This window comes from Dasypus novemcinctus, chromosome 13, assembly GCF_030445035.2.
Source record: "Dasypus novemcinctus isolate mDasNov1 chromosome 13, mDasNov1.1.hap2, whole genome shotgun sequence".
Lineage (NCBI taxonomy): Eukaryota > Metazoa > Chordata > Mammalia > Cingulata > Dasypodidae > Dasypus > Dasypus novemcinctus.
The window spans coordinates 30885174-30900531 of NC_080685.1; the positions used below are offsets into that span (position 1 = coordinate 30885174).

Here is a 15358-nt window from a genome sequence, read left to right on the forward strand (position 1 = left end):
TATTGCTCTGTCATTTAATTCTCACCACAGGTCTACCTGTCCTATATATTAAATACACAGCGACCGCAGAATATGAATTAATATCACAAGCATAATGTGTAGATACTCTGTTTACTTTTGTCTTGTATATATCAGAGAAAGAACTACAAGCTTTGAATATATGTGGAAATTGGGGTTTCAGTAGAAAGCAAGCATGTTATAACTTAAGACTGCTTTAATTCTTGTCTGTTTTTCTCTTTCATTTCTTCTTTTAGCTAATAGCCTCTCTTGCCTTTCAAATACCTCTCCAAAGTATTCCAAATCACCGATAATCTCCTGCTTTTCATGCATCATGCAATATTCCATCTTCTTCTTTAATTCAAGACCACATTCTTTTCAATGAACTTCACAACATATTAACATAATATCCCTTGATTCCATCCTTGATATATTTCTATTTATCTACCTATATTTTTGTGTATTTCATATGTATTATCTTAACAGAAACTGCACATACGCCAAAAATATAATAAAATGTCTGTAAAATATAAATACAGAGGTTCAATACTAAATTAGATTTTTACAAAAATTGCTTTTTCTGAGGGTCTGAATTAACCTTCCATTCTAGTCATATGAATTTTTTGATCATAAGGATTCTACTGTATTTAGTATACTGTAACACATTCCAAGGGTTCTCAATAAAAATGTCAGCTTTTCCCAACTGGAAACATGAAGGTTGATAGAAGAGGGTTAAAATCTTAAAATTCTAGAATGATTCTCTCAGGACAAACTTCTTACAACTGTATTTTTTTTTATTGTGTGTATGTTATATGTATATATTTTTCCCACCTTTTTTTTATTTTTCAAAAGATACTTTGATTACATAAATGTTACAGAGAATACTTGGGGATTCCCATAGGCCCCACTCCCCACACGACCTACATTTTCCCACATTAGCGACATCTTTCATAAGTGTAGTACACTCGTTGCAATTGATAAACACATTTTGGAGCACTGCCACTCAGCATGGATTATAGTTTACACTGTAGTTTATACTCTCTCCCAATTTGACTCTGTAGGTTATGGCAAGATATATAATGGCCTGTATCTGTTGTTGTAATGTCATTCAAGATTACATCTGTGTTTGAAGTCAGTGAAAAGTACCTCAGCATTCCTAAAGACCTTGAGCATGTCAGCATCAAAAGCTTCCACTGTCTTATAATAACCAGTGAGGATCTGCTTCTCAATGGTGATAAGATCCAGGGGGTCAGAGATCTTTTCATAATAATCAGCATTCCTGGAACAAAAAGCCAAGGTGTCAATCTAGTGTACTTAGTACTTTTCTAAAACTCAGATGATTCTCACAAAAGTGAACCTACTTTTTCTTTGGGGGGAGGTTCAACAGGGGAGCTGCCAGTGCTTGCCGGGAAGAATCTGCAAAAGGATATAAGGTTTATTAAAAATAATATATCAGGTACAAGGGAGGCAAACATTAATTCCTAATTGAAAAAGTAGAATCCCCAAAATTAAAAGTTAGAAATATATCCAAGGAGTTTTCAGAAATGTGGGTAGTTAAAGACAGGATCAGAAAATATCTTCAAGATTGCCTGGCATATGATATATAGTATATATTTTTTAATGTAGCAAATGTTAGTTGGATGAGAACTTTCTGTGAAGAAAGGATGGGCACTCACTGTGGTAGCTGGGCTGCTTAGGGCAAATTCCTGATCAACAAATCTTATTACAGCAAAAAAGATCTTCCTGACCAAAAAATTATTTCTAGTTCTCATTAAAGTCCCACAGTTAATGTTATTCTGTAAGTTTGGATTCAATTAAATTCCAGATATGAATAATTCAGTACTGTGAATTTACAACACACACCTAAAAGACATGTCTTGGAAGAAGAAAGGAGTGGGATAAAGGTATTTGCATGAACATTCTTTTAAAGTAAATGGAAGTTTCCTTGGAAATTTATCTCCTTTTCCTTAATATAGACGTTCTTAGGGTCTGTGAACTTTTCAAAATATATGCAAAAATCTGCATATGCATTTTTCTGAAGAAAGCACTTACTAGATTTTTACAGTTGTCAATCAGAAAAGGCTAATTGATGCAATACATCATAATTTTTTCTTCCTTCTTTTCTTTTTTTAGGAGGTAACAGGGATTGAACTCAGGTCCTCGGACATGGGAAGCAGGCACTCACCACTGAGCTACATCCACTCCCCATAATCTTTTCTTAATTTGCTAATTCATTTCTTCATCCAGAGAAATTATACCTAAGACAGAGACCTGCATCAGCTTTCTATCCTATTGTTTAAAAATGTGATTTCTAAATACAGTAGTTACTATGGTAGAATTCTAATACAAGACAAAAATTTGACCAGTGTAATGAGATTTGACCTGAGGATTCAGGGATTTAAAACAGTAATCTCAGAACACTGTAATCAGCCTAGAGAATTCCTAAATTCCTTTTCTAAACTGTTACTTGTTTTTGGATGTCTCAGGTATGGGTAGGTGATACAATTAAAACTTAAAAAACAGTAAGAAGAATGAATTTGGGACAGTCATGGTCACCTTTGTAAGAGATGATACCATCACAAATCTCTTTGAAGATCTGGGCTAGGCGGGCTGCTCGAGCCACTTCAATGTTTTCTTCTGCAGCTGCCAACCGTCTTGTTCGAACAGATCGAGCTGTTTGCAGGGCAGAGAACTGGGTCATAAAGACATCTGGAAGAATAAAGTGAAAACTGGTTTCAGGAAAAGAGGAACTCTCTATGGTCTTCTCTTCTCCCATGAATTGCTGCTGTTTGCATTGTATTTCTTTTGAAGTAATTACATAAATTAGTGGATATGGAGTTCTCCTTAACTAGAGTTTACCAGACAGAAAAATGCTGCAAGTTAAGAGAGATCTCAACTATTAGCTTAATGGCCAAGGCTATACAGTGTAATAGGTCAAAGTGTGGGTTTCAAAATTAGTTTATTTTCATTTAAATTCTGGCTTCACTACTTATTAGCCGTGTGGCCCTGGGCAAGTTACTTAACCTGTGTCAGTTTCATAACTGTAAAATGGGAATAATGATAATATACTTCCTTTATGAGGTACCTGTGCAGACTGAGATAATGCCTCATTCATTCATTCATTCATTCATTCATTCATTCATTTCCCCACCCTCCAGGTGTCTGTTCTCTGTATCCATTCGCTGTGTGTTCTTCTGTGACCACTTCTATCCTTATCAGTGGCACCAGGAATCTGTGTTTCTTTTTGTTGCGTCATCTTGTTGTGTCAGCTCTCCGTGTATGTAGCACCATTCCTGGGCAGGCTGCACTTTCTTTCGCACTGGGCGGCTCTCATTACAGGGCGTACTCCTTGCGCTTGGGGCTCCCCTACACGGGGGACACCCCTGCGTGGCATGGTACTCCTTGTGCACATCAGCGCTGCGCATGGGCCAGCTCCACACGGGTCAAGGAGGCCCGGGGTTTGAACCCCGGACCTCCCATGTGGTAGGCGGACACCCTATCCATTGGGCCAAGTCCGCTTCCCAGATAATGCTTTTTAATGTGATTAGCTCAGCGCCTGACACACAGTAAATACTAAATAAATATAATTATTACTAACAGAATATTTGAAGTATTTGGGTTATAATTTTTTTTCTAACCTTTTTTTTTTTTTAATTGACCTTGTAATAATATTACATTAAAAATATACACGTGAGGTCCCATTCAACCCCACCCCCCTCCCCCCCCCAACAACACCCGTTCCCATCATCACGACACATCCACTGGACCTGGCAAGTACATCTTTGGGCACCTCTGCACCCCATAGACAATGGTCCACATCACGGGCCACACTCTCCCCCATTCCATCCAGTGGGCCCTGCGAGGATTCACAACATCCGGCGATTACCCCTGAAGCACCACCCAGGGCAGCTCCATGTCCCAAAGAAGCCTCCACCTCTCATCTCCTCCCGCCCCTCCCCATACCCATCGTCCACCACGTCCACTTTTCCCAATCCAATGCCACCTCCTCTATGTGGACATTGGATTGGTCGTGTCCATTGCACCTCTATGTCAAGAGGAGGCTCAGATTCCACATGGATGCTGGATGCAATCCTCCCATTTTCAGTTGTATTCACTCTAGGCTCCATGGTGTGGTGGTTGTCCTTCTTCAACTCCATCTTAGCTGAGTGTGGTAAGTCCAATAGATCAGATTGTAGGTGCTGGAGTCCGTTGAGGCTCAGGACCTGGCCATCACATTGTCAGTCCAGAGATTCAAATCCCCCAAATATATCTTAAACCCCAACATTAACTGCACCTCCAGCACATTAGCATGAAAGTCTTATGAAGGGAGATCCCATCTGAGTCCAGATTCATCACACATAAACACCATTTCCAAAGAGGGGCCATCTGCCCTGGTAGTTAACCCCATCGGCCATAACCATAACTCCCATGGGTCTCTTTAGCCCTCAAAGGAACCAATATCTGGGGGTTGTATCTGCTTTATCTGTCTCTCTGACTCTGCTCAGTTGTGCATGAGGGCAATCCTTCTGCCAGCCTCCAGACTCTTTTCTAGAAACTCGTAGCCATATAAACTCATTTCTCCCCTCCATTTCCCCCTTACTTTAGGTCAAACAGCATTTTAAAGTCATGTTATTTTATGTAGACATGGATATTCTGCTGATCCGCATTGAACCTTCCGTATAAGGTCATTTTCCATTTGCATCATCAGTTGGTAGTTGATAGTGGTCCCTCGTTGCCAGGGAGGCTCATCCCCGGGTGTCATGTCCCACGCTGGGGGGAAGGCACTGCATTTACATGCTGAGCTTGGCTTCGAGACTGGCCACACTTGAGCAACATGAAGGCTGACAGGAGGAAATTCCCAGGCACAATGCTGCTCTAGGCCTTGCTCTTATTCTAGGTTTATCAGCTCACAAGCATAGTCATTAGCATCAGGGGCTCACCGCTGAACCCTCACTCCCTCCCAGTCCCCGCCGCCGCACCTGGGAGACTGTCGCTGCTCCCCTAGGGACCACGACAGAGCACCACTGGCCAGGAACCCAGTACCCCCCCTGCTGTGGTCCCCAATTGTTGCCACCATGAGTATATCCAAACATTAATTTGGGTTATAATTTCAAAAAATCTCTGCCAATCAATTCACTTAGAGGATACAAGATCCTGGGAAAATTTCTGGGAATCTGTCTAGTTTCCAAAGTTTCCAATTAAAATACAAAATCATATACCAGGGAGAATGCTTCTATTTTTTGAGGGAAAGAAGGAAAGAAAAGAAAAGCATGATTTTCCGAATACTTAATTTTCAGTTCAAAAGGATGCTTGGACATGACAATCCCTTTGCTTTTAATTGTTCTGGGTAACAGATCTAAACTCAGGAGTGTTATTAACATTACTCACTCATGAAGGGTAGGGAAAGGAAAGCTGAAGGTAGTTGTGTATAGTGTTGATCTTAATGTGGGCAAAATAAAGTCTTCAAATTGGCAAGAACTTCCAGGACATTACATTGAAAGCAGGCATCCTTATCTCATTCCTGATTTTAGTGGGGAAAGCTTTAAGTCTTTGAACCACTGGGCATGATGTCTGGGAGGCTGGTGGAAGGGGGTTTCTTTGTATTCCCTAGAGGAGGAACAGGGAAGTTAAATGGCTGGGATAGACAGATTATTATTGCTAATATTTATTCATTTGACGCTCCTATGTCTGGATCCTAACATTATGGTTCAGACTAAAAGGAATCTTTAAACAGACCAATCTGGGAAGTGGACTTGGCCCAATGGATAGGGCGTCCACCTACCAGATGGGAGGTCCGCGGTTCAAACCCCGGGGCTTCCTTGACCCGTGTGGAGCTGGCCCACGCGCAGCGCTAATGCACGCAAGGAGTGTCGTGCCATGCAGGGGTGCCCCCTGCATAGGGGAGCCCCACGCACAAGGAGTGCACCCCGTAAGGAGAGCTGCCCAGCACAAAAGAAAGTTCAGTTTGCCCGAGAATGGTACCGCATACACGGAGAGCTGACGCAACAAAAAGAAACGCAGATTCCCGGTGCCACTGACAACAAAAGTGGACAAAGAAGAACATGTAGCAAATGGACACAGAGAACAGACAACTGGGGGGGGGGGGAGAAAAAAAAATTAAATAGACTGATTTTTTAAATAATTAAACTAATCACGTTTGGACAATCTTATGGAATCAATAGGAATGTTTCCCAGGCTTTTACCAGACTTGATGTTCCCGTCATCTCGACAGATGCCATTCCAACGGGTATATAATGATGCAGAGTGAATATTGTCACTGGTGTGCTTTACTTCCTCCTGTTTCTGCCGAATCTTCTCCCAGTTTCGGACTAGGAACACATGATGCTTTAATACAAAGTTTCTGCAAGGAAGGAATAAGGGAGCTTCTTTATTCATTTTTTCAATAAGCCTTTATTAAATGGCTATTCTATGCAAGCTACAGTTAAAGGATATTAATGAACACTTCTCAGTGAACTGAGTGTTGTAAAGAAAATCATAAATGGGAAAACATTATTTTTCAGTTCTTAGGGACCAAACTGACTGTACTAGGTGGGCATACATTAAGAAGATAAAAATATCATTCATTATTTCTTCTATAAGATTTTGCCTTATTTTAAAATTACGGAACAATTATTTTGCCCACATTAAGATCAACACTATACACAATTACGGAAAAATAGATGGCACAAAAATCATCCATAATATGGTATTCACAGAATACCTATACTGACATTTTTTTTTTTAAAGATTTATTTTTCCCCTCCCCCTCCTCCCACTCTGCTATTTTTGCTGTGCTGTCTTCTCTTCTCATTTTCTCTCCTCTGGGATTTACTGGGATTCAATCCTGGAGACCTGTGATGTGGAGAGAGGATCCCTGTCAATTGCACCACCTCAGTTCCTGGTCTCTCCTGTGCTTCAACATGACTCGCCCCTTGTCTCTCTCTCTCTTTGTTAATTTATTGAAATATATCACTCATACATAAACACACATAAACAAGAAATGTATAATAGTTGTGAACTTATAAAGCAAACATGCATAATATCATACAGGGGTCCCATACATCAACCCTCCACCAATACACCTTGCATTGTCATGAGACGTTTGTTACAAACTATGAAAGAACACTGTCAAAATCTTACTACTAATCATAGTTCTTATCTTACACTTGGTGTGTTTTTCCCCCAACCCACCCTGTTATTATTTTTTAAATATTTTTTTTATGACAGAAGTTGTAAACTTATAAAACAATTATGCACATGTGCAGAATTTCCAAACAACACCTCTCCATCAACATACCACAATGTGCTGTGTCATTTACTACAGACAAAATATCATCTGATTATTGCCATGTCCATAGTGTACATTTGGCTCACAATTTCCGTACTGCCTGAGTATCAACACAGTACATCTTTCGCATAGATGCAAGAATATTATATTATTACTACTAACCACAGTCCATAGGTCACTCCAGCTGTATTTTTCCCATGCTTTTCCACATTCCCAACACCCTGCGGTAGTGATATACATTTGTTCTAGCTAACAAAGGACACTTTTGCATCTGTACCATCAACCACAATTCTCACCCACCTCTTGGTTTACTGTGCTATCCAGTTCCTAGATTATTCTCAAGCATTCTGTCAAATGGCATTTATATAACTAGACTACCATTTTCAGTCACATTCCCATTTATAAACTAGCTGTTACTCACTGTGTGTTACCATCCACTATATACATTTCCACAATTTTACAGTAAAGCTAATCAAAACTTCTACATACATTAAACATCAGTAGTCCACTCAGTCCTTCTCTTATCTCCTTTAAGAATCCACCACCTACCACCAGGTCTTGAAGATATTTTCCAATAATTTCTTCTAGAGGTTTTATGGTTCTTGCTTTTATTTTTAGGTTTTTGATCCATTTTGAGTTAGTTTTTGGATAAAGTGTGAGATAGGGGTCCTCTTTCCTTCTTTCAGCTATGGATGTCCAATTCTTTCAGCACCGTTTGTTGAAAGGATTGTTCTGTCCAAGCTGTGTGTTTGACAGGCTAGTCAAAAATCACTTGACCAAGGCAGATGGTTCTGGAGTTCAGGGCCATGTCAGTTGGCCCTACTTTGGAGTTTATATTCCTGAGGGTAATGGAGTTGGACTCAGATATAACCTTTCTACACATGCTTCTTCTGTTACTTTAACGGACCTGTGGTTGGCGTTTGGGTTGGTATATACTCAGGAGACCTGAATCTCTGAACTGTCCATGTGATGGCCAGGTCCTGGGTCTCAGCAGACTTGCAGCTCCTACCCTCTGGTTTCTTAGACTTACCCTGGCCAGCTGACAAGGAGGTGAGGAAGGTCAACCACCACACCAGGGAGCCAAGCTGCAAGCAGGAGAATTGCATCCATTATCCATATGGAATCGAAACCCCCTCTTGATGTAGAGGGGAACTAGACATGGCCATTCCAGGTCCACTGGATGGAGGATTGAAGTGGACTTGCTGGTGTTCTGCTGGGGAAATATTGTGATTAGTAAGGGAAGGGGTTGTGGTGGTTTTGTGGGAAGGGTGGCCACGGTGGCTGCTGATGGTCAGGAGAGGGAGGAAGAGATGTGGTGTGGGGGCATTTTCAGGATTTGGAGTTGTCCTAGGTGGTGCTGCAGGGATGGATGCTGGACATTGTATGTCCTGTCATGGCCTACTGGGTGGACTGGGGGAGAGTGTGGACTACAGTGTGGACCACTGTCCATGAGCTGTAGCGGTTCTCCAGAATGTATTCGCCAGGTGCAGTGGATATGCCACAATGATGGAAGACTTTGTTGATGTGGGAGGGGTGGTGTGGGTGGGGTGGGGGGGTATATGGGGACCTCATGTTTTTTGAATGTAACATTTAAAAGAAAATAAAGAAGAAGAAAAAAAAATCACTTGACCATACCTGTGATAGTCTGTTTCTGAACCATAAATTTGGTTCCATTGGTCTATTGTGTCTGTCTTTAGGCCAGTACCATGTTGTTTTTACCACTATAGGTAGGTATTATGATTTAAAGTCTGGAGATGAGGGTTCACTTTTCCTTTTTATGATGTTTCTGTCTATTCAGGACTCCTTACCCTTCCAAATAAATTTAATGATTGTGTTTTCAATTTTTTCTTTAATGATGGTGGAATTTTTATTGGTATTGCATTGAATCTGTATATCAATTTGAGTAGAATTGACATCTTAATGATATTTAGTCTTCCAATCCATGAGCATGGAATATTCTTCCAGTTATTTAGGGCTTTTTTTGGTTTAACATTGAGTTGCAGTTTTCTGAATATAAGTGCTTTACATCATTGGTTAAGTTTATTCCTATTTGAGTTTTATCTATCATAGTTTATTTTCACCACTCTTTTGACACTTTTAATTACTTTTATTGATATAATCTTCATTTCTAGACTCTCTTCCAGGCCCCTCTCTCCTGTCTTTTCTTTTTAGGCTCTAGCACACCCTTTAGTACTTCCTGAAAATCTGGTCTCTTGCTTAGAAATTCTCTCAGTTTCTGTTTATCTGTGAATATTCTAATCTCGCCCTCATTTTTGAAAGACAGTCTTGCTGGATATAAGATTCTTGGCTGGAATGTTTTTCTCTTGTAGTGTCTTAAATATATCAGACCACTGCCTTCTTGCCTCCATGGTTTCTGGTGAGAAATCAGCATTTAATCTTATTGGATATCCCTTATATGTTATGCATTGCTTTTCTCTTGTGGCTCTCAGAATTCTCTGTCTTTGGCCTTTGACAATTTAATGAGTATGCGTCTTCGAGTTGGTCTATTTGGATTTTTTTTGGATGGGAATACATTGTGCTTTGGGACAGGGATATCTATGTCCTTCAATAGGGCTGGGAAATTTTCTACCATTATTTCTTTAAATATTCCTTCTGCCCCTTTTCCCTTCTCTTCTCCTTCTGGGACATCCATGACATGTATGTCTGCATGCCTTTTGCTATCATTTAGTTCCCTGAGACCTTGTTCAATTTTTTTCATTCTTTCCTTCATCTATTCTTTTGTATGTTCACTTTCAGAGGCCATTTCTTCAAGCTCACCAATCCTTTCTTCTGCCTCCTCAAATCTGCTATTATATGATTCCAATGTTTTTTAAATTTCATTGATTGCAACTTTCATTCCCATAAGAACTGCTATTTTTCTATGTATGCTTTCAAATTCTTCTCTGTGCTCATCCAATGTCTTCTTAATATCCTTAATCTCTTTAGCCATCTCATTGAATTTATTAAAGAAATTTGTTTGAACATCTATGATTAGTTGTCTCAACTCCTTTATGTCATCTGGAGGCTTACCTTATTCCTTTAACTGGGTCATAGCTTCCTGTTTCTTGGTGTGGACTGTAATTTTTTGTTGGTGTCTTTGCATCTGGCTTATTAGAGTATTTCTTCTGGGTGCAGTTTTTCTCTCTAGTTTAGGGCTTCCCATCCTTTCTCCTTTGCTCGTTATGCAGTAGGAGCCAAACATGTAGTTGGTGCTGTAAGCTGTGGAGGCTCAAGCTGCCCTCACTGCACCAGGGACCAATGAAGCTTCTTCCAACTTTCTCCTTTGTCAGGAGTAGGGAAAGAATCATAGCTATGTGAATAATCTGCATGCAGGCTTAGACAGTAGTTGCCCAGAGAGACTGATGAAGCTTCACATCCCTTTCTCTCTTACCTGGGGCAGGGATGGAGCTGTAGGTGTGGGTAGCAATCTATGCAGTGCAGGCCCTAAGATGACCACAGTTACCCTGGTAGACTTCTGATTTTCAGTCTATGCCAGCCAAAGTTCCCTGCAGTTACCTGTACAGGCTGGTGCAGGGCTTCTCAACCTCCTCCCTGCCAGAGGTGAGGCTGATCTGCATGAAAGAAACTGTCAGCCCGGCTTCCCCTCAGGCTGGGGGCGGAGTCAGAATAGTGGCTACTGGCCTGTTTCTGACTGGGGCTGGTTCTCACCCCAGCTGTTCTCAGGGTTATTTCTTAGCCAGTCAAGTCTCCCAATCAGTAGCTGAAATCGGCAGCCAACTGTCTCCTCCTCCCGTTTCTGGGAAATGGAGCTTCCAATTCCCGTCACAGAGCAGCTCTTGGGGCCGCTTGTGCTGCCAGAGTAGGATAATCACCGGCCTCTGCAGCTTGGCCAGTAATTTCCCAGAGAGGCTGGCACAGGTCCCTGCAGCTTCCTCCCTGCTGGAGGTGGCACTGGGGCCTAGGCTAGACCTGCAATATGATCTGGATGGGAAGCTGGTCCCCACCAGCACCGGGATTCTCAGTCTGCCCCACTTCCCCTCGTGCCAGCCGCGGAGTTAAGATGGAGGCTCCTGGCCTCTTTCTGCCCTGGACAGGCTCAAACCTTCGCTGTTCTCAGGATCATACGGTAGCCCACTGAATTTCCTCATCATAGCTGAAATTGGTGCCCAACCGTCTCTTCCTCCCCCATTTTGGGGAAGTGGAGCTTTCAATTCCAGCCACGGAACAGCTCCGGAGGCGGCTTGTGCCTCCAGTGGAGGATGGGCATCGGCCTCTGGGGCGTGGAGCACTCTACTTACGAGTCTTCTCTCCAGACGGGCAGTCTCCTCCTTCCACTCCCCCAAGGACATTGCAGGATGCTCTTCTAGCCTCCTGGAGCCTCAAACAAGTGCTTCAGCTAGCTCCAGAGAGCTCTGGGTGTTTGCTAACTGCCCCGTAGCAGGAGCTAACTCTAGGAGTTCCTTACTCTGCCGCCATCTAGCTGGTTCCTTCTCCTTCTTTCCTTGTCTCTCTTTTGATGTGTCATAATCTTGCTGGGTCCCATAATGACATTTAATGAATTTCTACTCAGATCTATTTTAATTCATTTTCTCCCAAAATTGAGTTTTAAAAAAAATGTTAACCTATTCTTTTTTAAAAAAGATTTATTTATTTATTGCCCCCCCTCCCTCTCCTCCCACCCTGCTGTTTTTGCTGTCTGTGTTGTCTTCTCTTTTCATTTTCTCTCCTCTAGGAGTCACCAGGATTTAGTCCTGGAGACCTCTGATGGGGAGAGAGGTTCCCTGTCAATGACACCACCTCAGTTCCTAGTTTCTGTTGCACTTCTTCCCCTTGACTCTCCCCTTGTCTCTCTTTTGATGCATTATCATTTTGCTGCATGACTCATTTGTGTGGGCACTGGCTCATCATGCAGGCACGTTTTCTCTTCTTTTTCACCAGAAGGCCCAAGGGACTGAACCCAGTTCCTCCCATATGGTAGGTGGAAGCTCTATTACTTGAGCCACATCAGCTTCCCATACTGAGTTTTTAAATTTTGTGTTTTGATTCTTTTCACGTAATATGAAGACATTTCCCAATATTATTCACAATCACTGTCAAACACCACTCTTGGGTGCAAAATTTTTGGTTATTGAAGCAGAGTGAGCTGCATTATGGAGTATTTGTACAAATTCTAAAGGAAGATGCTAACATGAAGTATGGGCTTGGCAGACTTTGTTATGTAAAATGCTTCCACATGGATCTCTAACTTAAATGAGTTACATATATCTTGAATGGCACTAATCAAATAATGATTTCATTTGGTTTTTACCCTAGAATATATAAAAATAGATTTACTTTGGATAAGTCACAAAATACGGGCCCCAATAATATGAAGCAGATTAGTCTAATTTTTACAGTTCCTGAACTTGGCTGCACATTATAATCACCTGGGAAGCTTTAAAACTACTGCCATATGGATCCCACCTCTGTAAATTCTGGTTTAAGTTGCCTAGGATGTGGCCTAAGCAATGGTATTTTTAAAAAGCTCCCCATAATAATGTGCAGGCAAGGTTGAGAACCACTGGTTTAAAATGTCTGTAACTTAGAATGAAATAGGATGAAAGGGGCTAAAATTACAGTAAGATTATAAATAAGGATGAACATTTTCAGAGATTCAAGTGTGTTGTAAGGGAGGCTATGGAATATGTTCCAAGAACATTTGAAAAATAGAAGTTATTCATTTCACTTCTGAGAGAGGACAAATCTTATCTGAACATAGAAGAGCAGAAATGACCAGAGAAGACCGTTTTTTTTGCTCTAGCAATATGTCAACAAAGTAACCAAAAATACTGAAATACAGTTTTCAAGATATAAAAAAAGCCAAATTTGTGATATAAGAATATAAATTATGGTTGGTAGGAATGTAAAACGGTATAGGCACTGTGGAAAGCAATATGGCAGTTCCTCCAAAAGTTAAAATATAGAACTGCCACATGATCTGGCAATTCCACTTCTAGGTACATATCCAAAAAAAGTGAAAATAGGGTTTCAAATAGATACTTGTATTATAGCAGCATTATACACTATAGTCAAAAGGTAGAAACAATCTCAGCATCCATTAACAATTCTTTTTTTAAAGATTTATTCCCGTCCCCCCACCCCCGTTTTCTGCTCTCTTGTGTCCATTTGCTGTGTATTCTTCTATGTCCACTTGCATTCACAGCAGCACCAGGAATCTGTGTCTCTTTTTGTTGCATTATCTTACTGTTGTCAGCTCTCTGTGTGTGCGGCGCCACTCCTGGGTGGGCTGCACTTTTTTCACACGGGTGGCTCTCGTTGCAGGGCGCACTTCTTGCATGTAGGGCTCCCCTACGTGGGATGGCACTCCTTGTGCGCAGCAGGACTATGTGTGGGTCACTCACCACATGGGCCAGGAGGCCCTGGGTTTGAACCCTGGACCTCCTATATAGTAGGCAGATGCTCTATCAGTTGAGCAACATCCGCTTCCCCATTAACAAATTAATGAATAAACAAAATGTGGCACATATACACAATGGAATCTTATTCAGTCATAAGAAAGAATGAAGTTATGAGACATGTTGCAACATGGAAGAACCTTGAAAACATTAAAGTCAGTGAAATAAAATAACCAAGATACATTAGGACAAAAATTGTATGCTACTGCTTAAAGGAGAAGGCTAGAAACAGAAAATCTGCTGAGACAGAAAGCAGATTAGAGGTTTTGGGGGTAAGGGGAAGGGAAAATGTAAGTATTTGGGAAAAAAAAGTACACCCATGGTTTCAAGGATATAGCTGTAGGGCTGTGGCCATAAATTATAGGGATGTTTTTCTATTCTGGCCCAGGCTTTACTTGGAAGGAAGTTGTCCAGATTACAGATTTTCTAGAGGTAGAAACCATATCTTGTTCATATTTATATCCTCCAGGGCCTAATATCTCCCTATGACAAAGAATAAGGGCTCATAAAGAGTTAGTTGCAGTAAACCAAATAGTTTCTATGGTTTAAAAACAAAAATGAAAGAAATATATATTACTTCTTAACATATTAAATGATAAAATCTAGTAATGGGTTCTAACAACCATAGTAATTTTGAAATACTGATGAAAGCAAATTATATTTTGAGATATCTGTAACATATGTAATGTGATATGAAAATATCTGTGATTTCTATTGGTGACAAAGTCATGGATATTGCTAATACTATATGTTTGGGAAGAGGATGTGGCTCAATGGATAGAGCGTCCGCCTACCATATAGGGAGGCCAAAGGTTCAATACCCAGGGTCTCCTGGCTCCTGTGGTGAACTGGCCCACCCACAGTGCTGCTGTGCACAAGGAGTGCTGGTCCCTGCAGGGATGCCCCTGCGTAAGTGTGCACCCGTGCAAGAAGCGGCCCCTGTGCAAGGAAAGCTGCCCTGCGTGAAACTGCAGTCCGCCAAGGAGTGGTGACACACACACGGAAAGTGGTGATACACACATGTAGCAAGATGATTCAATGAAGAGACAAAGATCCCAGTAACTCCTGATGAGAATACAGCAGACAGAACACACAGTGAATGGACACAGAGAGGAGACAACGGAGGGGGGGCGATGGAGAGGGGGAGAGAAATAAATAAATAAACTTAAAAAAAAAATACTATATGTTTTTTGCTTTTGCCTATACATAATGGAAGGAAAGGCTAAATTTCAGTTGGAAATTAGGTAAGACTTTTTTTCCCCCTCAATCAAGTTCACAAATCCTCTGAGTCCCTGGTTAAGACTGCTTGTACTAAAGAAATGGCTCAACTACACAAATCTATAACAACTTTTTTTTTTTTAAAGCTTTCTTTCTTTTTTTTTTTTTTTTAAAAGATTTATTTATTTATTTTAATTTCCCCCCCTCCCCTGGTTGTCTGTTCTTGGTGTCTATTTGCTGCGTCTTGTTTCTTTGTCCACTTCTGTTGTCATCAGCGGCACGGGAAGTGTGGGCGGCGCCATTCCTGGGCAGGCTGCTCTTTCTTTTCACGCTGGGCGGCTCTCCTCACGGGCGCACTCCTTGCGCGTGGGGCTCCCCTACGCGGGGGACACCCCTGTGTGGCATGGCACTCCTTGCGCGCATCAGCGCTGCACATGGC

At 41.4% G+C, this 15358-nt stretch overlaps 1 protein-coding gene across 7 annotated transcripts in view; it reads right to left on the reverse strand.

Moving 5' to 3' along the window:
• Positions 1–15358, reverse strand: part of ASH1L (ASH1 like histone lysine methyltransferase) — a 320979-nt gene that overhangs the window by 11990 nt on the left and 293631 nt on the right. For all 7 annotated transcript variants that reach the window (XM_058309826.2, XM_058309824.2, XM_058309821.1 and 4 more), the window contains 4 exons: positions 6201–6358; positions 2554–2706; positions 1359–1413; positions 1144–1276 (listed from right to left, as the gene is read on the reverse strand). In XM_058309826.2, the coding sequence (XP_058165809.1) occupies positions 1144–1276; positions 1359–1413; positions 2554–2706; positions 6201–6358 (499 nt within the window). The remainder of the gene's footprint in view (positions 1–1143; positions 1277–1358; positions 1414–2553; positions 2707–6200; positions 6359–15358) is intronic.